This window comes from Procambarus clarkii, chromosome 55, assembly GCF_040958095.1.
Source record: "Procambarus clarkii isolate CNS0578487 chromosome 55, FALCON_Pclarkii_2.0, whole genome shotgun sequence".
Classification (NCBI taxonomy): domain Eukaryota; kingdom Metazoa; phylum Arthropoda; class Malacostraca; order Decapoda; family Cambaridae; genus Procambarus; species Procambarus clarkii.
The window spans coordinates 14,499,316-14,523,471 of record NC_091204.1 but is presented as its reverse complement, the minus strand read 5'-3'; the positions used below and the strand labels follow the sequence as shown (position 1 = coordinate 14,523,471).

General features: G+C 42.6%; 1 protein-coding gene across 1 annotated transcript in view; it reads left to right on the top strand.

Moving 5' to 3' along the window:
• The first annotated feature begins 200 nt into the window (after positions 1–200).
• The window catches only part of LOC123755040 (homeobox protein Nkx-3.2-like), a 36,388-nt gene continuing 12,432 nt past the window's right edge, over positions 201–24,156 (top strand). The window contains exons 1-2 of the mRNA XM_069305495.1: positions 201–1,272; positions 6,506–6,955. Of these exons, the coding sequence (XP_069161596.1) occupies positions 1,008–1,272; positions 6,506–6,955 (715 nt within the window). The 5' untranslated portion in view covers positions 201–1,007. The remainder of the gene's footprint in view (positions 1,273–6,505; positions 6,956–24,156) is intronic.

The window sequence follows — 24,156 nt, the reverse complement described above, 5'->3', positions numbered from 1 at the left end:
AAACTCCCGTAACGTCCTCCAGGGTAAAAAAAAAAAAATATGTATCTGTGTGGCTGCTGTGAGACTCCGCCCCCCCAACAAAAGTCACAGGACCCCCCCCCCCCCCCCTCAAACCCCGCCCACTCGGGCGTAGACTCCGCCTACAGCTGGCTCAGTGGCTCCGCCCTCGCCGCCGCAGCGTAAGGCCCCATCGACTCTCCCCTCAGCGACATTACCCCTTGGGACGCAACCGCTCGCCCAGCTCCCCTCGGACGCATCCTGTGAAGTGTTTTGTATTAATTTGGTCGAAAAGCTTGTCCCCCGCGCGTGCGTGTGTGTCTGCGTTGACAGTAGCGTATTGCGTGAGACTTCTGGAGACTAAGCTTGATCGGGGGTGGCTCTCGAGGGCTCAAGCTGAAGTAGGACTTGAAGCGTTTGAAGAGCGAGCCTCTCGAGTGGTTTGAGTCGCGTGTCCACCCTCCAGACTCGAGAGAGTGGTAACTAAACAGCAGTGATACACGACTGCTACTTGTACAGTGGGTCACCTAGTGCCCTCTTGATTCCTCACTTGAGGCACTGAGGAGGAGGGAGAGAGGTGAGGGGGGGTGAGGAGACACTCAGAGGGGGGGGGGAGGGAGGAGGAGGGAAGCACTCACACTCTACAAGGACACTCTGAGACCCTCAGCCTTCATGCACTCACACTTTTCTCCCGTGTGGCTTCTCGACTCAAGTGACTATAGCGCCGCGAATATAGTGACTTGCGCCTCGACTTCGCGTCCGCCCGCCTGTCACTTATAAAATATTGACTAATGAGACCTCGTGTGCTTCGTTTTAAACGACTCCAGACGTTGTAAATACCCGTTTGTGTCGTGTTTGGTGTCGCTACTCTGGCACAGCTGTGGGCGTACGCCTTCAGACGGCGCCCAGACGACGCCCACCCACAAGCCGCCCACGCCGCCCACCCACAAGCCGCCCACCGCCCCGACTACAGCTCCCAGCACGGTCGCCCGCCCCAACACCCACACACTATGATGATGTCCGGAGGAATCCCACCCACGGCGGGCGGTATGAGTGTCATGGGAGTGATGGGAGGGTACCTGGGAGCCGGGAGAGAGTACCTGGAGAGTGGCACCGTGGGAGTAGACCCTTCGGTATGGGTGCCGCCATTCTGGGACGACCCCCATCTCCACGACCCTGGCATGGCTGAAGCCTCCCACATGGGGGAACCGTCCACCATGGGTGACGTGGGACCTGCTGATATCATGGATGCCTTCCCACCTCACCAACAACACGGTAATGACCCCCATGTACACCTCTGTCTGTGAAGCTGTATGTCTGTGAAGCTGTCTGCATGTCAAGCTCCCTGTCTGTGAAGCTGTCTGCATGTCAAGCTCTCTGTCCGTGAAGCTGTCTGCATGTCAAGCTCTCTGTCTGTGAAGCTGTCTGCATGTCAAGCTCTCTGTCTGTGAAGCTGTCTGCATGTCAAGCTCTCTGTCTGTGTAGCTGTCTGCATGTCAAGCTCCCTGTCTGTGAACCTGTCTGCATGTCAAGCTCTCTGTCTGTGAAGCTGTCTGCATGTCAAGCTCTCTGTCTGTGAAGCTGTCTGCATGTCAAGCTCTCTGTCTGTGAAGCTGTCTGCATGTCAAGCTCCTCTGTCTGTGAAGCCTGTCTGCATGTCAAGCTCTCTGTCTGTGTAGCTGCCTGTCTGATGTCCGTAAAATATATATTACTGTACATCAGGTCCTGTTTACATCCTACTAGCCCACAGGAGGCAGGTCCTGTTTACATCCTACTAGCCCAGGTCCTGTTTACATCCTACTAGCCCACACGAGGCAGGTCCTGTTTACATCCTACTAGCCCACACGAGGCAGGTCCTGTTTACATCCTACTAGCCCACACGAGGCAGATCCTGTTTACATCCTACTAGCCCACACGAGGCAGGTCCTATTTACAACCTACTAGCCCACACGAGGCAGGTCCTATTTACATCCTACTAGCCCACACGAGGCAGGTCCTGTTTACAACCTATTATCACCCCATTGCCTGTATAAATAACAATTTTGAATGCTATTTTTGTGTCATTTGTTATTGAATTTACTGAACTACTAATATTATTTTACTGATACAACCAATAATAAAATGGTTGATAATGGTCCAGGACGGACCAATAATGGTCTAGGATGGACCGAAACGTGTGATTTATTATCATTATTATTATTATAAGTTTTATTGAAGGTGAAGACAAGGCCTCCATACCTGGGTAAGTGTATTATTGAACTCAATTTTCGATTGACACCTGTAGCCTTGAGGACAGCGGTGTCATACCACGTTATGACACCCTGTGTATGTTCTGGCAGCGTGTATAATACAGTAGGCAGGCAGGTGTCATCCGCAAATTGGGTTTAATAATTTACTTATACATGTATTGGGTCTTTCCTTCACTTTCATTCAAGCACTATGACATTGTGGTGAGTTTATCCATTATTATTTCTATTTTACTCGTAATTTGCATTACTTTCTTTGTTTCAAGCAAAAACTGCACATTTTTTTCCCCCCCCGAGAGATGCCTCGTTTGCCCTTACGAAACCGCTACATCTTTCTTTAGTCTTAGTCTGTATTTATTAACTTGTTTACGAGGTCGGAAATTTTGCGAGGTCGTACGTTCACGCCCCGAGGCTGTTATTGTTGTAGAAATCATCGTAGCGCTTAGGACGTCGTAAGTTGTTTAATATGAATAGAGCCGCCGTGACCGAGGGAAGATGTAGAGGTTTCGTAACTGGATACGTAAATAGTGAATACGGGTGAAGAGCTACGGAGAAACTCGGACTATCCGCAATACCCTAAAAGCTATGCGGGATTCGAACTGGCAACATGATGCTGACCAAAACAGTTAAAATGAACAAATCCACAAGGGCCGTGACGAGGATTCGAACCTGCGTCCGAGAGCATCCAAGACGCTGCCATAATCCCAGTTACTTCAATAATGTAAACAGTTTGTACACGTAGTTTCACTAGGACCTGGGAACTAGTGGGGAACCTGCCTAGGACATGGTAACCTAGACTCACTAGCCTCTAGTTACTAGTGCCAAGCCTCACTAGGACCTAGCAAATTGGAATAGCAATTGATGAAATGTGTTACACACAGAAATCACAATCACGTGATGCATCAAATGAACAAATCCACAAGGGCCGTGACGAGGGTTCGAACCTGCGTTCGGGAGCACCCCAGACGAAATGTCTCCTTCACAAGACATGTGAAAAACATTGCTAACATATACGCTCGGGAACTAGCTTGTCTACGAAGAGCAGCGCGTCTCCTAACTACTAGATAATGTATAATTCTTGACAACTCCCAAGCCACATCTATAATAGACTGTTCTCCACTAATTATAGTGATTCCTGTCAACAGTTTGTTAGACAGAAACATTTTGTTGGAGACGATGAGTCACAATAACGTGGCTAAAGTATGTTGACGAGACCACACACTAGAAGGTGAAGGGACGACGACGTTTCGGTCCGTCCTGGACCATTCTCCGACTTGAGAATGGTCCAGGACGGACCGAAACGTCGTCGTCCCTTCACCTTCTAGTGTCTGGTCTGGTCAACATCTTGTTGGACAAAATTCAAGATAGGGCTGCTCACCAGTGTGAAGCAAAATCAGTACATATTTCCTATGCACAAACAGAGCAATTTCGACGTTGTGAAATACGCGAAATGCGCAAAATTATGAAACTCATTTTGGCAATAAGCCGACGATCAAATATAAAGGCACCAATAAACCTTTTTATTGAGTAATAATACAAAATAGAATAAAAATATAGAATACCTCCTTATCAATATTATTAATGAAAGATAAGGAAATACTTAGTATATATGTAATTCTATTATTAAACCAAATTTTCAGACGAAACCGAATTGTAGGTTTCGTCTGAAAACTGGTTTAATAATATTATTACACTTGTATTGGGTTTTTCTCCACCTTCGTTTAAAGTGTAATATATTTATTAATATTATTTTTATAATTATTAGTAATGGTGTTGACCAGACCACACACTAGTAAGTGAAGGGACGACGACGTTTCGGTCCGTCCTGGACCATTCTCAGTCTACTGTCAATCTACAATTATGTCTTCTCACAGACATATTAACATACGATAAAAATTCACACTTGTGTATTTGTGAAATTTATGTAAAGGAATTTACACCAAGTCTATCACAATCTTCTGAGTGCTTTGTCAAAGTCTGAGTGTATGATTAGGATGAGACTAATCTCATCAGACGTTGAGATGTAAGTCAGGTCCTAACCACACACTCAGACTTTGACAAAGCACTCAGAAGATTGTGATAGACTTGGTGTAAATTCCTTTACATAAATTTCACAAATGCACATGAGTGAATTTTTATCCTATATTATAATTATTATTAGTTATATTAATGATTTTTTGTTTTTTACACACCATTGGATTTATTTTGAAATTTGAAATCTAGAATTATACTTTTCCGTACAATACTGAAAATCTGTATTTTATGGCATTTTTAATTCTTAAAATTTTTGTTTATAACTATTTTTATTGAGAAAATCAATAAAGGCCGTGATGAGGATTCGAACCTGCACGCTGGGTACTCCCAAACAAGTGCCTTATATGACCAGGCCACAACATGGTAAAAGGAATGGAACCTTGGATTCTACTGAATCCAAGAGGGTTCCCGAGTCTTCCATTAAAACCAAACCAGGGCTTTACACAATCCCCCCCCCCCACACCCAACCCCCACTCTCGCTCTGTCGTCAAGGAATTCAATTCCTAGACAATTCCTAGACAATTCCTAGACAATTCCTAGACAATTCCTAGACAATTCCTAGACAATTCCTAGACAATTCCTCTTCAATCCACAGAGACATATAATTAACTCAGAGAAATCACATTTCTCAGTATAAATGAGAAAATCAGAAAACTTATTTATTTATTGCTATATCACGTCAAGTCTGATTTCTATCTGCATGATTTATCTTATTATTATCATTATTACTAAAACATATTAGCGTGTTAATTGTAAACTGTAGCAACCTTAGTAAACTATAACAACCGTTGTAAACTCAATAGCCTTTGCACCTTAACAACCCTGATTCTTAATTTTTTTCACTAATAGAAATTAAGAAATTCAGTAAATTTGTTGTATTTCAATATTACCTGAACCTTTAATATATATTTAGATATATATTATATATATATATATATATATATATATATATATATATATATATATATATATATATATATATATATATATATATATATATATATATATATATATATATATATATATATATATATATATATATATATATATATAAAATCACTGAGTAAATCTACTTTTCTTCACCGTGTAGTGTGTAAATTCAACTAACTTTTACCGAATTAATCCGCATTCTTTCACTGTAAATCCAAATCTCTTTACTGTGTAAATTCGCCTTTTATCACTGTGTGTAAATTAATTTTTTTATCACTGTGTAAATTAAGTTCATCTTATTTCAATGTTTAAATCCACCTTCAGTTACTGTGTAATTCGTCCTTATTTCGCTCTAAATTAATTTTCCTTCACTGATTAAAATTAACTACATTCACTCAGTAAATCTATTTTATCCCCCTTGTAAATCCATCTTCCTTCACTATGTAAATCTACCTTTATTCAATGTGTAATTCCTCCTGTTATCACTGTGTAAATCCACCTTTTAGAATAGTAAATCCACCTTTTAGAATAGTAAATCAACCTTTTAGAATAGTAAATCCACCGTTTAGAATAGTAAATCAACCTTTTAGAATAGTAAATCCGCCTTTTAGAATAGTAAATCCGCCTTTTAGAATAGTAAATCCACCTTTCAGAATAGTAAATCCGCCTTTTAGAATAGTAAATCCACCTTTTAGAATAGTAAATCCGCCTTTTAGAATAGTAAATCCGCCTTTTAGAATAGTAAATCCACCTTTTAGAATAGTAAATCCACCTTTTAGAATAGTAAATCCGCCTTTTAGAATAGTAAATCCGCCTTTTAGAATAGTAAATCCACCTTTTAGAATAGTAAATCCGCCTTTTAGAATAGTAAATCCACCTTTTAGAATAGTAAATCCGCCTTTTAGAATAGTAAATCCACCTTTTAGAATAGTAAATCCGCCTTTTAGAAAAGTAAATCCACGTTTTAGAAAAGTAAATCCACCTTTTAGAATAGTAAATCCACCTTCCTTTAACGTGTAAATCCGTAAACCTTCAAGATCGACTCCATGCTCATGTGAAATCCTTGAGCTGTCTCTTTAAATGAGTGGATTACTTAGTATCTTGAGGATATCTTGAGATAATTTCGGAGCTTTTAGTGTTCCCGCGGCCCGGTCCTCGACCAGGCCTCCACCCCCAGGAAGCAGCCCGAGACAGCTGACTAACACCCAGGTACCTATTGTACTGCTAGGTAACAGTAAGTGGCTGTAGCTACATAATGTGGATTAGCTAATCTGTAACATTATTTCTTCCTGTTTCAGACTACATGATGGGGGAGCCGGTGGTGGTGAAGGAGGAGGAAGGTCTCAAGGACGACTATGACAAGTACAAGGAGGACTACTTCAAGTACAAGGAAAGCTACGCCAAATATGTCAAGGATGATGACTACCTGAAGGAAGAGACGTCTTATATCGAGAGTGGAGGAGGAGGTGGAGAAGGAGGTGGAGGTGGAGGTGGCGGGAGAGGTGGAGGGGTAGATAGTACAGTTCAAGTCGGAAGTGGAGGAGGTTTGGTTGGTGTGGGAGGCTCTCCTTCAACCTCAGTCTCGTCCTCCAACACGTCGTCCTCCAACAGTTCCTTGACGGGTGGTGGTGGGTCGTTACACCCCCCTCTGACGTCCCCCCATGTGCAACAGCTGAGTTCCCTCTGTCCCCCCTTCCCCGAGGCCCACCTCACCTCCCTCTCTGGCTCCAAGGATGACTCTGAGAAAAGTAAGTGACTTAGTGAGTTCAAGTTATTACTTTGTTCTATGTTCGTGTTTGATTCCACACCTCTCTCTCTCTCTCTCTCTCTCTCTCTCTCTCTCTCTCTCTCTCTCTCTCTCTCTCTCTCTCTCTCTCTCTCTCTCTCTCTCTCTCTCTCTCTCTCTCTCTCCCTGTTTTTGTCTCTCTTTCTCGGTTTCTCTCCCTCTCTCTCACTCCTTGTTTCTCTCTCGCTCTCTCTCTCTCTCTACATCCTGCTCCTCCTCCTTGAAGGCTGAAGGACGACTTACAGAAATTATAACTCCTTCCTCCTTCCTGCTCCTGTCTACACGTCAGCAGTGATAGCAATAATAATTGTAATATTACAATTACAACTAATAATAATGATTTGTTAATAAATCGATATACATATATTTCCTTTTGTGTTAAAACCATAACAGTGAAGGAAGCGACAGAAGGCCTATATTGGCCTATACGAGGCAGCATCTGTTTACACTCAAAATCATATTTCCGTCTAACCTACGCTTGAAACACTCCAGTCATTCCATGAGTCATAAATCAACAATCCTGTTTCCCAAACCAGTATTTACCCAGGACTTTTACCAGTATATAAACTTGATTCAATTTTTATCCATTGTGTCGTTTTCTTTTAGTGTTGATATGTTTAACACACAAATATCCCCCTTTGTTAAGGCCTTGTTTACTTACTTTACATGTTTACTTATATAATAGTCACCCCTTACACCTTCCCCTTTCTAGAAAATGTAAACATTCTCGTATCACTTTTCTTAAGAAAAGTTTCTAATTTAAAAGGATTAACTCTTGCGTTTGTTCAAGGGATTTTATATTAATTAAAAATTACGGTGACCAATACTAAAAGGTATTATATAAATGGGGTTAAACGTGGATAAAATAAAGTTGAATAATAACATTAGGTGTTGGACTTAATGACCCTCCAGAGGTAGATAGGCCTTAAGTCCAACACAATAGCTTATTGACCAACTAGCGAGTACCCGACAAGTCCTGAATAAAGTCCGACAGGTAATAAAGCAAAAACTTAACGTCCTCAATCTCTCAAAACTTACTTAATTCAAGCGATTACTTAAGCGATTACTTACTACGGATTACTTAATTCAAGCTGGCACTACTAATCCTTTCTCCCACTCAATCTTTCAATGTTATGTTAAATCTGATTTCCATGTTATTATTGTTCATTAACTCTATTTAACGTTATTCATTAACAGCTTTATAATATGTTTAAGAAAGTAATCGTAAACTAATTGTGAGGAATGTTCTTCCTCAGCACTGAAGATTTTATTAGTAGAGTTAAACAAATATATTTTCACCTATAATGCAGCATTAGAGCTAAATGTCCTAGATATTTCTAACCCAGATATATATATGTCGTACCTAATAGCCAGAACGCACTTCTCAGCCTACTATTCAAGGCCCGATTTGCCTAATAAGCCAAGTTTTCCTGAATTATTAGATTTTCTCTATTTTTGTTCTTATGAACTGATAAAGCTACCCATTTCATTACGTATAAGGTCATTTTTTTTTATTTGAGTTAAAATTAACGTAGATATATGACCGAACCTAACCAACCCTACCTAACCTAACCTAACCTATCTTTATAGGTTAGGTTAGGTTACGTAGCCGAAAAAGTTAAGTTAGGTTAGGTTAGGTAGGTTAGGTAGTCGAAAAACAATTAATTCATGAAAACTAGGCTTATTAGGCAAATCGGGCCTTGCATAGTAGGCTGAGAAGTGCGTTCTGGCTACTAGGTACGACATATATATATATATATATATATATATATATATATATATATATATATATATATATATATATATATCAGGTTTTATTCCCTATTTGACAGTATATTTGAAATGCTTTGATCTATATTACTTCTTCTCCTCCTTCTTTTGTAATCTTCTCATTATTAAACAAATTAATAAGTACAAATTATTTTACATTATGCAAATAGTTTCCCTGTTTAATACATTCATCCATGTTTCTGTTATGGGAATATTTTTTTATTTATTTATTTTTTTTGCACACACGTGAATATATTTTTTATTATTATTTTAGTTATAATAATCCTGCTATTTGTGTAATACACCTTTAGGTTGTTGTTGTTTCAGCTTTAGTTAGAACGAAGTGTCTATGTAGCACGGGCTATGGTGAGCCCGTAAAACCACCTTTAGGGTGTATATTTACTCTCATGGCCATGTATATTTGCAGTATTATCTCGTGATTATATTGAAAAATCCATAAAGTAATATTCGTTAAATTCTGATTTTTTTTTTTTGGGGGGGGGGGGAAGGGGGAAGCAATTAGGCAATGATGAGTTTGGGGTGGGGAGGAGGGGGGGGCGAGTGGAGGGGGGTAATGTGCTTTGTGGGGAGTGGTCAGTGGTTTGGTGGTAAAGATGGTGGTGGTTAGTGGGGGGGTAGGGGGGTAGGGGTGAGTGGTTAGTGGGGGGTGTGAGCGGTCAGTGGGGGGGGGGGGGAGGGGGTGGTTGGTTTATTTAGTGGGACACTGTCTAAACAAACCATTGACGGAGGCAAACTGACCACCTCTCCCTTTTCCCCTTCTCTCACCTCTCCCAAATCCTAAATTATATATATATATATATATATATATATATATATATATATATATATATATATATATATATATATATATATATATATATATATATATATATATATATATATATATATATATGTCGTACCTAATAGCCAGAACTCACTTCTTGGCCTACTATGCAAGGCCCGATTTGCCTAATAAGCCAAGTTTTCATGAATTAATGTTTTTTCGACTACCTAACCTACCTAACCTAACCTAACCTAACTTTTTCTGCTACCTAACCTAACCTAACCTATAAAGATAGGTTAGGTTAGGTAGGGTTGGTTAGGTTCGGTCATATATCTACGTTAATTTTAACTCTAATAAAAAAAAATTGACCTCATACATAATGAAAAGGGTAGCTTTATCATTTCATAAGAAAAAAATTAGAGAAAATATATTAATTCAGAAAAACTTGGCTTATTAGGCAAATCGGGCCTTGCATAGTAGGCTGAGAAGTGAGTTCTGGCTACTAGGTACGACATATATATATATATATATATATATATATATATATATATATATATATATATATATATATATATATATATATATATATATATATATATATATATAAAGAGAAAGAGAGAGGGCGCCTATGTGCTCATAGGGACCCTCATTCTCGAAGAAGAGGATATGCAGCACCCGGGGGAGCCTTGTGGGGCACCCACATGTACTCACACATATTGTCTCCACCTACCCACTCTTATATATTTCGATTGCTTTATTTAATTATTACAGAAAGTGAATTACACTCTTGATTACATACTATGAATTAATCAGGATCATAGTGATTACAAATACCTGTTACTCACCTCACACCCTAACTCAAGGCCGTGTTGAATAGACCTAAGCAGCCAGGCCTAAATCCTAGAAAAGGAGAATTCCGCAAATAAAATTTTAATTATAAAGATATTAACTAATAACTAGTTAACCAAGACTTCGAAATAAGCTAAGAATATCTAAAAAAAAAAATAATCTAAATGAACACCTCGAAATAATGGACTCAATAGTTCTTGAAATCTGTACTCATGCCCCATTAAGAAAAAAAGATATATAGGATCCAGGGATATAGGTATAGGATATAGGTTTCAAGTTGCAAATTGCCACTTAAGGCTGTACAGAGACGTAGAAACGATTGAACTTAAGCTACGAGAATCCTAAAGTCCAGGAGAGGCAAAGGGAGGTGGGGAGAGGATGGTGGTAGTGAGGAATGGTGGTAGTGAGGGATGGTGGTTGTGAGGGATGGTGGTTGTGAGGGATGGTGGTTGTGAGGGATGGTGGTTGTGAGGGATGGTGGTTGTGAGGGATGGTGGTAGTGAGGGATGGTGGTTGTGAGGGATGGTGGTTGTGAGGGATGGTGGTTGTGAGGGATGGTGGTAGTGAGGGATGGTGGTTGTGAGGGATGGTGGTTGTGAGGGATGGTGGTTGTGAGGGATGGTGGTTGTGAGGGATGGTGGTTGTGAGGGATGGTGGTAGTGAGGGATGGTGGTTGTGAGGGATGGTGGTTGTGAAGGATGGTGGTAGTGAGGGATGGTGGTAGTGAGGGATGGTGGTTGTGAAGGATGGTGGTTGTGAAGGATGGTGGTTGTGAGGGATGGTGGTTGTGAAGGATGGTGGTAGTGAGGGATGGTGGTAGTGAAGGATGGTGGTTGTGAAGGATGGTGGTTGTGAGGGATGGTGGTTGTGAAGGATGGTGGTTGTGAAGGATGGTGGTTGTGAGGGATGGTGGTTGTGAGGGATGGTGGTTGTGAGGGATGGTGGTAGTGAGGGATGGTGGTAGTGAGGGATGGTGGTTGTGAGGGATGGTGGTTGTGAAGGATGGAGGTAGTGAGGGATGGTGGTAGTGAGGGATGGTGGTTGTGAAGGATGGTGGTAGTGAGGGATGGTGGTAGTGAGGGATGGTGGTTGTGAAGGATGGTGGTTGTGAAGGATGGTGGTAGTGAAGGATGGTGGTTGTGAAGGATGGTGGTTGTGAGGGATGGTGGTTGTGAAGGATGGTGGTTGTGAAGGATGGTGGTTGTGAGGGATGGTGGTTGTGAGGGATGGTGGTTGTGAGGGATGGTGGTAGTGAGGGATGGTGGTAGTGAGGGATGGTGGTTGTGAGGGATGGTGGTTGTGAAGGATGGTGGTAGTGAGGGATGGTGGTAGTGAGGGATGGTGGTTGTGAAGGATGGTGGTAGTGAGGGATGGTGGTAGTGAGGGATGGTGGTTGTGAAGGATGGTGGTTGTGAAGGATGGTGGTTGTGAGGGATGGTGGTTGTTAAGGATGGTGGTAGTGAGGGATGGTGGTAGTGAAGGATGGTGGTTGTGAAGGATGGTGGTTGTGAGGGATGGTGGTTGTGAAGGATGGTGGTTGTGAAGGATGGTGGTTGTGAGGGATGGTGGTTGTGAGGGATGGTGGTTGTGAGGGATGGTGGTAGTGAGGGATGGTGGTAGTGAGGGATGGTGGTTGTGAGGGATGGTGGTTGTGAAGGATGGTGGTAGTGAGGGATGGTGGTAGTGAGGGATGGTGGTTGTGAAGGATGGTGGTAGTGAGGGATGGTGGTAGTGAGGGATGGTGGTTGTGAAGGATGGTGGTTGTGAAGGATGGTGGTTGTGAGGGATGGTGGTTGTGAAGGATGGTGGTAGTGAGGGATGGTGGTAGTGAAGGATGGTGGTTGTGAAGGATGGTGGTTGTGAGGGATGGTGGTTGTGAGGGATGGTGGTTGTGAGGGATGGTGGTTGTGAGGGATGGTGGTTGTGAGGGATGGTGGTTGTGAGGGATGGTGGTAGTGAGGGATGGTGGTTGTGAGGGATGGTGGTTGTGAGGGATGGTGGTTGTGAGGGATGGTGGTTGTGAGGGATGGTGGTTGTGAGGGATGGTGGTTGTGAGGGATGGTGGTTGTGAGGGATGGTGGTTGTGAGGGATGGTGGTAGTGAGGGATGGTGGTTGTGAGGGATGGTGGTTGTGAAGGATGGTGGTTGTGAAGGATGGTGGTTGTGAGGGATGGTGGTTGTGAAGGATGGTGGTAGTGAGGGATGGTGGTAGTGAAGGATGGTGGTTGTGAAGGATGGTGGTTGTGAGGGATGGTGGTTGTGAGGGATGGTGGTTGTGAGGGATGGTGGTTGTGAGGGATGGTGGTTGTGAGGGATGGTGGTAGTGAGGGATGGTGGTTGTGAGGGATGGTGGTTGTGAGGGATGGTGGTAGTGAGGGATGGTGGTTGTGAGGGATGGTGGTTGTGAGGGATGGTGGTTGTGAGGGATGGTGGTAGTGAGGGATGGTGGTAGTGAGGGATGGTGGTTGTGAGGGATGGTGGTTGTGAGGGATGGTGGTAGTGACTATCAACTCCACGATAGTAGGAAGATATATATTTAAGGACTAGCAGGCATCAAGAAGTGACGTAATATATAATTCCATTGTGAGAGACAATTATGGGTCTGAAGAGTTGTTTCAAAGTAGAAATGTGAGGTGATTAGCTTCCCAACCATCGTTTGTGTGTGGTGGCTGAGATTACCGCTCAGAGCCACATTTATGCATGTATAAATATATACATATTTATAATACATTATATTCTAATGTATTTATATACATATTTATAATATATACATATTTACATATATAAACATCATGACCTGTCTATAGACCAAGGAGTTGGGTTGTAGGTGTATTGGGTGTAGGGGTTGGGGTGGAGGAGACTGGTGGTTGGATTAGGTTGTAATGATTGGGTGTAGTAAGTTTGGGGAAGGGGTGTGTAGTGGGGGTTGGGGAGGGGGGGGGGGTAACACCCCCCCCTCCCCCATACAGACTACAATCATCATGGTTGAAGTGGTGATGCAACAAGCCAATGCGAACCAGGAGGTATATCACACCTACACAAATACCGCAGGAGCCAGAACAGAGCCCTGAGGGACTCCACCAGTGACGAAATAGTACGATCATTCTTGAGTGTAAGACAAAGTACACACACTCCAGGATTCCGCCCCACCGACTGTCTTGCCTCTGTCTTAGTGAGGGTATAATGTAAGTATTGGCTTGTGTAAGACTGTCTTCCCTCTCTCGTAAACTACCTCACACAACACCCCAACGTTGTCTCCTGCGGTTGGCTGAGAATATATGTTGTCCTTGCCTGCAAGTTGCATTTTCATCTTCTAGTTTTGTGTGTTGGGATAGAGGAGAGAGAGGTGTCGACAGGGATGGGGGTGAGGTATGAGGTGAAGTATGATACATACTGTATACATACTTATACATACTGTATAAGTACAGTATAGCATCGGTAATATCAATAGAAGATGCAGAAGCTCTTGTCAAGTCCATAGAAGGCTAGCATCTCTCTCTCTCTCTCTCTCTCTCTCTCTCTCTCTCTCTCTCTCTCTCTCTCTCTCTCTCTCTCTCTCTCTCTCTCTCTCTCTCTCTCTCTCTCTCTCTCTCTCTCTCTCTCTCTCTCTCTCTCTCTCTCTCTCTCTCACTCTCTCTCTCTTTCTCTCTCTCTCTCTCACTCTCTCTCTTTCTCTCTCTCTCTCTCACTCTCTCTCTCTCTCTCAATCTCTCTCTCTCTCGCTCACTCTCTCTCTCTCAATCTCTCTCTCTCTCTCGCTCACTCTCTCTCTCTCTCTCTCTCTCTCTCTCTCTCTCTCTCTCTCTCTCTCTCTCTCTCTCTCTCTACCTCGTTTATAAACACATTACGACATTAATAGACAACAAACAAAAAGACAATGAACAACACTCTACGAACACAAGTTAAGAAGGAGAGCGGTTCAGGAAGCTGCCGATCAGATTAACATTAGCAGACGATGGATCAGATCCGGATCCACGAACGCAGACGGATAGGCGACACAACACAGCCGTGAGCGACGGAGGCAGCCAAACATGGACAGAAGACTTACTAGATGCGGGGGAGGCAGCCAAACATGAACCAAAGACTTACTAGAACCCTGGTAAAAAAAAAACTCTACTCGCACATATGTAAATACATACGAATGTATTCACATACATATGTGGATTTATTTCAACATAGACGAAAACGAAGATTAAACAAGAAACGAAATGTTCAGTTTGGTTTCCCATTATTGTCGTGCCTCTCTGAGCAATACTGACTTTCACCAAGATGCTTCCCACAACAGTTGCCTTACTCCAAGGTAACTATTTACTGCAAGGTGCACAGAGACACACTTGCACACAGAGTGCAAGAGGAATGGTGCTGGAGGGGCCAAGAATGGTCCAGGAGGGCCAAGAATGGTCCAGGAGGGCCAAGAATGGTCCAGGAGGGCCAAGAATGGTCCAGGAGGCCCAAGAATGGTCCAGGAGGGCCAAGAATGGTCCAGGAGGCCCAAGAATGGTCCAGGGGGGCCAAGAAAGGCCAGAAGAGAGCAAAACCTCTCAACACAGGAAAAAAAAAAAGAGTCCATACAGTTGGGACATGATTACGACATGCAAGATACTCATTAACAAATACTGGAAATTTCAAACTATTTCAAGGAGCAAGACCTGTTTAAGGGGTCACAAAGAGTTACTCATTATTGCCTCTACAGATTCAACAGTAAATAAACAAATATCAGTCAAGAGATGGTTGAGAGGCGGAGAACAGGAGCTTGAACTCATTCCCTATATATACACAGGCTAGCACACACACACACATATGTGGGGGTCTGGTAGCTGAGTGGACAGCGCGCGGGACTCGTAAGCCTGTCGTCCGGGGTTCGGTTCCCTGTGCCGGCGAGAAACAATGGGCAGAGTTTCTTTCACCCTGATGCCCCTGTTAACTAGAAGTAAATAGGTACCTGGGAGTTAGACAGCTGTTACGGGCTGCTTCCTGGGTGTCTGTGTGTGAAAAATAAAAAATTAGTTAGCAGTAACAGTTGACTGATTGACAGTTGAGAGGCGGGACTAGAGAGCCAGAGCTCAACCCCCGCAAGCACAACTAGGTGAGTACACAGACACAGGGGGTCGCAGCCGGTTGGGCACTAAAGAGCCACATGGCTCACCAAACTGTGGGAGCTGATAGTGGACCGCTGGGCACCGATTACAACCTGTGACGGAAGGACCATCTTGACGTTATCTTGAGGTTATCTTGAGATGATTTCGGGGCTTAGCGTCCCCGCGGCCCGGTCCTCGACCAGGCCTCGTTTTTGTTAACCCCAGGAAGCAGCCCGTAGTCAAACTCCCAAATACCTATTTACTGCTAGGTGATCAGGAACATCAGGGTGAAAGAAACTCTGCCCATTTGTTTCCACCTCCGCCGGGGTCCTCAGGACTATGAATCCCGAGCGCTGTCCACTCAGCTGTCAGGTCCCACAGCCCCACAGATCCAAGCCAGAGTTAAACAGTGATGCTAAGCACTGCCAAGCGAGAAGACAGAAATACATAAAAAATTTAAACAAGACTTGGAATATTAACTACCTGGGATAGGTACACGTAACTTGTCTTACGTGTACCTATTGAAAGACTCAATTGGCAGAGCTGAGTGCAAGATACGAGATGATTGAACAAATCCACAAGGGGCCGTGACGAGGATTCGAACCTGCGTCCAAGAGCATCCCAGACGCTGCCTTAATCGACTGAGCTACGACATTTGATGCATCACGTTATTGTGATTTCTGTGTACGAGAGGATTTTTTTAAGCTGGGAGAAGAAATATCGTAACCTCCAGTAAAAGAGGCAGCTATTAAAGCCAAACAATGCCACGAAAGGTTAAAAACAGCAAAGACAATTTAGAGCCATTAAACTCTGAAAATGGGAGCATTTGGGGGCACAAGTAGTTGAGGAATGCAATGGTTGATGTTGCACTGGAAACAACAAACTCGCAAAACATGCAGGAGTACACAAATCGGTTAATTCAAAAATAGATAACACTATTAAAAGTCTCTCTAGAGACAGCAGCGGAAACCAAGACTTGCGAAAAAGACTGGAAATCGCCGACACACTATTATTAGTATTATTAACATCTTTATTGACAACATTTTATTACAATTTTACCTAATCTGAGGAATTCAATTAGGTCTTATTAGAATGAGGATAATTCTGGTATTCACTGCACACACTAGACCTAGATGAGGCTGAGCCAGACTTAGCACAAGTTCACAAACTGGGTTCATACAACAGCCCAGTGACTGAAGAATCAGACCACTAAAAGTGGTATTTGTGAATAAATTAGCACCAAGAAACCTAATGACGCGCAAAGGTAATCTGTGTAATATAGAATGCTGCAGAAAGGTTTACTTTGAATCTAAGACGAGTAATGATGAAAAGAAGGAAGGTAATATAGCACAGGGAATGAGCAAGAAGGAGGGAGGGTGAGAGTAGATGGAGGTGTGAAGGAGAAAGAGAGGGAACAGGAGAAAGGAACCACTTGCCAGAAGCCACAGGAGCAAGGAGGTTATCTTGAGATGATTTCGGGGCTTTTTAGTGTCCCCGCGGCCCTGTCTTCGACCAGGCCTCCACCCCCAGGAAGCAGCCCGTGACAGCTGACTAACACCCAGGTACCTATTTTACTGCTAGGTAACAGGGGCATAGGGTGAAAGAAACTCTGCCCAATGTTTCTCGCCGGCGCCCGGGATCGAACCCAGAGCCCAAAGTAACAAGAGGAGGAGGATACAACCGACTGATAGACTACTGTATTGTAACAACCAGGAGCCACTGTTGACAACGACTACTGGCTCCTTACCTATATCCTTCCCGCAGCCAAACGTAACAACCTTACAACAAACGTAACAACCTCACAACAACCATCTACTATTCCATCCATCCCTTCTTCCCACAATCATCCATAACTACCCCCTTTCCACCTGTTCCACAGTCTATCCCATAGCCTACTCCCAAGCAATAAGCCCCGTTCCCTCTCATTTCCCAACTACCCTGTTAAATACCATCCCTTCCACTTCCAGGCTTTCTGTTCCATCCACCCCCCCCCCCACCCTATCCACACCCCGAACCCTATCCACACCCCCACCCTATCCACACCTGTCACACCTGAAACAACCCACTACCCCACTCTTAGGCTGGCAACTGCCCATATAGAACGAGTAAAAAAATGTAGTACACACATGCAAGATCGGACTCCAGCTCTTAGAGCTCGAGCTCGATCCTGCAGGCACAGATAGATGAGTACACAAGTACTCAATTGAGTATTGTATTGTGTATAATATGTGTATTGTGTATTGTATGTATGTATTGTATGTATGTATGTATGTATTGTATGTATGTATGTATGTATGTATGTATGTATGTATGTATGTATGTATGTATGTATGTATGTATGTATGTATGTATGTATGTATGTATGTATGTATGTATGTATTGTGTATTGTATGTATGTATTGTGTATAATACACAAGTGTGTATTGTACACAAGTACAATATACAAACATATTCACATAATAAAGATTTTTTTATCGCATATTTTGCTACTATCTTGTTTTCAGTTCGGGGTTGTGTTTTTTTGATATAGAAATGAACTGAAAGAAGTGGCCGCGTATTTACGAGTTAGTTTAGATAATTTGTACAAAAAGCATTCCAAACGATTGTTAATTTAACATAATATGTACATCTGGAGCCAAATTTTAGAGTTCTATATATTTTTCAACCCAACCGGGGAGCCGGTCGGCCGAGCGGACAGCACCCTGGACTTGTGATCCTGTGGTCCTGGGTTCAATCCCAGGCGCCGGCAAGAAACAATGGGCAGAATTTCTTTCACCCTATGCCCCTGTTACCTAGCAGTAAAATAGGTACCTGGGTGTTAGTCAGCTGTCACGGGCTGCTTCCTGGGGGTGGAGGCCTGGTCGAGGACCGGGCAGCGGGGACACTAAAAAAAAAAAGCCCCGAAATCATCTCAAGATAACCTCAAGATAACCTCCTGTTTTTATGTACTTTTTTGCGACTATGTAGTTGATCATACCAATATGTAGTAATGGAGCTCCAGTAAGCCATTTTATGTAAAGTTATGTATTTCCAGATATTTTCCCTACTCATGTCATCATGCATTTACCCGGGTTGAAGTCTAGAAACCATCTTTCTGACCAAAACGACAGTACATAAAGGGAAAAAGAAACAGCTGAACATAAAGCAAGTTCAAACAAATGAAAAAAAACAGGATAAAGTGAATTAAGTATAAATCTTAGAGGAAGCAAACAAAAAAAAAGCAAAAACACACGAAAACACAAATAATAACCAAATACCACGAGGGAAAAACACATACAAACACAGAGAAATAAAACAGAACAAACACACCGGTAGATAAAGTGACAACACACCTGGTAGATAAAGTGACAACACACCTGGTAGATAAAGTGCAAACAAACACACCTGGTAGATAAAGTGACAACAAACACACCTGGTAGATAAAGTGACAACACACCTGGTAGATAAAGTGCAAACAAACACACCCGGTAGATAAAGTGACAACAAACACACCGGTAGATAAAGTGACAACACACCTGGTAGATAAAGTGACAACACACCTGGTAGATAAAGTGCAAACAAACACACCTGGTAGATAAAGTGACAACAAACACACCTGGTAGATAAAGTGACAACACACCTGGTAGATAAAGTGCAAACAAACACACCCGGTAGATAAAGTGACAACAAACACACCGGTAGATAAAGTGACAACAAACACACACCTGGTAGATAAAGTGCAAACAAACACACCTGGTAGATAAAGTGACAACAAACACACACCTGGTAGATAAAGTGCAAACAAACACACCTGGTAGATAAAGTGACAACAAACACACCTGGTAGATAAAGTGACAACACACCTGGTAGATAAAGTGCAAACAAACACACCCGGTAGATAAAGTGACAACAAACACACCGGTAGATAAAGTGACAACAAACACACCGGTAGATAAAGTGCAAACAAACACACCTGGTAGATAAAGTGACAACACACCTGGTAGATAAAGTGCAAACAAACACACCCGGTAGATAAAGTGACAACAAACACACCTGGTAGATAAAGTGCAAACAAACACACCTGGTAGATAAAGTGACAACAAACACACCTGGTAGATAAAGTGACAACACACCTGGTAGATAAAGTGCAAACAAACACACCCGGTAGATAAAGTGACAACAAACACACCGGTAGATAAAGTGACAACAAACACACCGGTAGATAAAGTGCAAACAAACACACCTGGTAGATAAAGTGACAACACACCTGGTAGATAAAGTGCAAACAAACACACCCGGTAGATAAAGTGACAACAAACACACCTGGTAGATAAAGTGCAAACAAACACACCGGTAGATAAAGTGACAACAAACACACCGGTAGATAAAGTGACAACAAATACACACCTGGTAGATAAAGTGACAACAAACACACACCTGGTAGATAAAGTGACAACAAACACACCGGTAGATAAAGTGACAACAAACACACACCTGGTAGATAAAGTGACAACAAACACACCGGTAGATAAAGAGAAAACAAACACATAAGCGAACATTGAAAAAAGCAGAGAGAGGTGCGTGGGGTCGCGAGGAAGTCAATGGTCGCTCTGTCTATCTCACGTTTGTCTTTGATGGAACGATTGGGGAGGGGAGACGGATAGACAGAGGTAGAGACGGAAATAGGGAAGGGGGAGGGAGGGTGTGCGACGATAGAGAAGGGGGGGGGGGGGTACAAGTCCACTACGGGCTCGCCATAGACCGTGCTGCTTGGAACTTTTTGTTCCAGGTAGCGAATCATAAACAACAACAAGGAGAATAGTGAAGGAGAGCTGGTAAATAGGGAAGGGGGGGGGGGGAAAGGATGACATTATGGATACCTTTTCATCCATATCATAAACTCATGGAACCGCCTACCCGTCGAAATTAATATATAACTGATAATTCATTATTTCAAAATTCAGCTGCCCCCCCAAAAAAAATCCTCAAGAACAATCGGGGATTTCTGACAAGCCTCCGGCTTTATGTCCCCGACGAGGGCCCCTAGAAACGTCCCTCAGGTAATTCCGGAACAACGTGACCATAAGATGAGCCAAGAGTAGTTTGCCTCAAGAAGAATCTTCTTATTTGATTTGAAATAATATGAATGTACGTTGCAAATGCAATTTATATTAATATAATCTGCTGATAAAACTCTATTCACATATTGATAAGGTAGCCATGGGGTCTATTCTAGGCCTATATTAGGCAAGCATTTATCTTTTGTTAAGTAAATTAGGTAAATTAAAATATATGCACAGTAGTTACCCACTAAATGTAGACGATTACTTTCAAATTTGTTATGGAAGTTTGCATAGACATGCCCGAAACGCTTTGCGTAATAGTGGCTTTAGGCATTGTATGTACTAGCTCTACCTATAAGTTAAACAATCCTTGTAAATATTTATTGTATGTATGTACCTTACCTAAATAAAATTGTATTGTATTGTATTACATATGTGGAAAATTTTCGTTCCGTAAATTCTCAACATTTAAACTTAATATTTACTTATAAAATTGAGGCTAGTTCCAAAATTAGTATTTCTCGACTCAGTATTTACTAATATTGTTGCTCAGTTGACTCATAAAATACTAATATTGTTGCTCAGTTGACTCATTAATTACCAATATTGTTGCTCAATTGACTCATTAATTACTAGTATTGTTGCTCAGTTGACTCATTAGTAATATTGTTACTCAGTTGACTAATGTATACCGTAATCCAACATTCGCGGGTCTAGGGGTCGGACTATTTATGATTTTGTCTGAAACTATTTAAATTGAACACTTATCAAAATGTTTACAAATTAGAGCTTTCAACTATTGCTCTAAATCATTCGATACGTTGCGGCCTGTATTTTAAAGTGTTCGGAAGTTATGATTGCTGCCGCCGTGTTCGGATTGTTGTGTTCGATGTGTAGGAAATACCTTACAATACGAGTAGGGGTCGAACACCTTAGAAATGTATGTAAGCACCCTCCTTCCCCCTTCATGTCATCTCTACGTTTAAATAAACGTAACCTAATCTATCCTGTCAACCTGACTGACCTAACCTAACCTCTCCTAACCTATCTTATCCTGACATGACCTAACCTAACCTAACCTAACTTATCCTAACCTAACTTATCTTGACATGACCTAACTGACCAAACCTAACCTAATCTAACCTATCGTAACCTATCCTAACTAGAAAAAAAATAACAATTTTGAGTTTGGTATATGGTGTGTGATATCACTATAACGTCATAATACTCATTACGATATCACATTATATATCAGGTAATACAGGGTTTAGGATCTACTGCCCAATACCTTAAGCACAGGATGTGTAAACAACAGGGGTATCTTACCATAGAGGTGTGTCTCCCTGATGTAAGTTGCACCGTATGCAACACTGAACGACTGTGAAGGCTTGAGTCGCCCTTTCACTGCCACCAATTTCACAATACTAACTACCACTGGGAGAGCCGGTCGGCCGAGCGGACAGCACACTGGACTTGTGATCCTGTGGTCCCGGGTTCCATCCCGGGCGCCGGCGAGAAACAATGGGCAGAGTTTCTTTCACCCTATGTCCCTGTTATCTAGCAGTAAAATAGGTACCTGGGTGTTAGTCAGCTGTCACGGGCTGCTTCCTGGGGGTGGAGGCCTGGTCGAGGACACTAAAGCCCCGATATCATCTCAAGATAACCTCAAGATAACCACGTCTTGTAGACTATACCCTAACAGCTTATGGGCTCGATTTGATAAATTTAGACTTTTCGACTAAATTTTAGACTTTTCGACTAAATTTTAATTTGACTAAAATTAGACCTCTGAGTTGAACAACTTCTCCGACGGAGTTGTTTAGAAGCTCGTCTTCTGCAAGTGGTTGTTACGGTCTGTTATATCTTCTGATCAAGTTTCTGATCTGTTTCTGATTAATCTGATCTGATTAATTGATTTGTATAAATCTTTGAACTTTTTTTGGGTATTTTTAAGCTAATTTTTTAGCTAATTTTTTTTTTAAGCACTGATGATAGATTATTCTTTCTGAAAAATTTGTATTTAGGAAAAATAATTGAAGATGCATGTACCTTGTTTTGCAGGTTCCATTCAAGTTGTTTTGTTTAACAATCAACTTTGAAAGGTTTCAACTCTTTTAACCCTGTCGTAGCTCAGTCAATTAAGGAAGTGTCTGGGATGCTCCCGGACGCAGGTTCGAATCCTCGTCACGGCCCTTGTGGATTTGTTCATTTGATGCATCACCTTAGTGTGATCTCTGTGTGTAACTTTAAGTCACTTTTATCTTGCTTTATTTGACATTTTGAAAAGTTTCAAGTTTGTGAATACATTCAAGGGTTATATGTTGTGAATCTCTTGAAGCTCCTGAGCTTCCGAACAGAAGCCGAGGACAGCAGGCATTTCCCATTTGGGTTACCCAGAGGCGCTAAAACACAAATTGGCAGCTTTTGGGTCTCTGGTTGTGTCACTGTGCCTACAACCCAATTGTCTGGGAAAGCACTGATGGCACGGGAGCAAATATATACACCGATGTTCCTGTTGCTTGTATTTGCTTGTATTGACTGTTTACCTATAGTTGCCTGTACCACTTGCCTGACCAACGCTGAATGAGATATAGGCTCAGTCCTATACCATTATGTTCTTCCAGGGTATACTGTGATACCATGTGGGCAAAGCGCAAGAGGTTATCTTGAGGTTATCTTGAGATGATTTCGGGGCTTTAGTGTCCCCGCGGCCGGGTCCTCGACCAGGCCTCCACCCCCAGGAAGCAGCCCGTGACAGCTGACTAACACCCACGTACCTATTTACTGCTAGGTAACAGGGGCATAGAGTCAAAGAAACTCTGCCCATTGTTTCTCGCCGGCGCCTGGGATCGAACCCAGGACCACAGGATCACAAGTCCAGCGTGCTGTCCGCTCGGCCGACCGACTGTAGTGTCACGGTTTTGGGCCAGGACAAAAATAATCGAGGTTCTCTCTCTGCTGGACACCTGGCTGTGATGATGTCATTAGCTTGACTGTGTCTAGCATGCCAGGACTTTCCACAGAACAAGCCACCCATGCCATATTGGTTGGCTTCCACCGTCTCGTAAATACACTTGTATTCAATGCTACATGGGGCACTACCAAGATGGGGGAACGACGCTCTCTGTATCTAGAGGCATGGCTGTTGCATACTCCGCCCAAGTAAAACAGAAACAAGCAACACTTAGTGGGCCAGCCAGAGGCTTAGGGCCCGCGCAGGAATATCCCTGCAAAAAAAAAAAAAAAAAAAAATGGCTGTTGCAGATTTAGTTACGGCTGAATGAAAGTACTCTGCAAGGGGGGGGGAAGAGAGGGGACACCCACGACTCTAAAGCGAGTTTTTTCCCCTTGTGAAGTTGCAGCTAGGAGCAAAGCCTCAAGTTTTTTTTATATTATTATTTTCTACCACAGACGTAGCCAGACATTTACAATGCTAACCAACATATATACAGTATGTTGACCAGACCACACACTAGAAGGTGAAGGGACGACGACGTTTCGCTCCGTCCTGGACCATTCTCAAATCGACAGTCGACTTGAGAATGGTCCAGGTCGGACCGAAACGTCGTCGACCCTTCACCTTCTAGTGTGTGGTCTGGTCAACTTACTTTAGCCACGTTATTGTGACTCATCGCCTGCA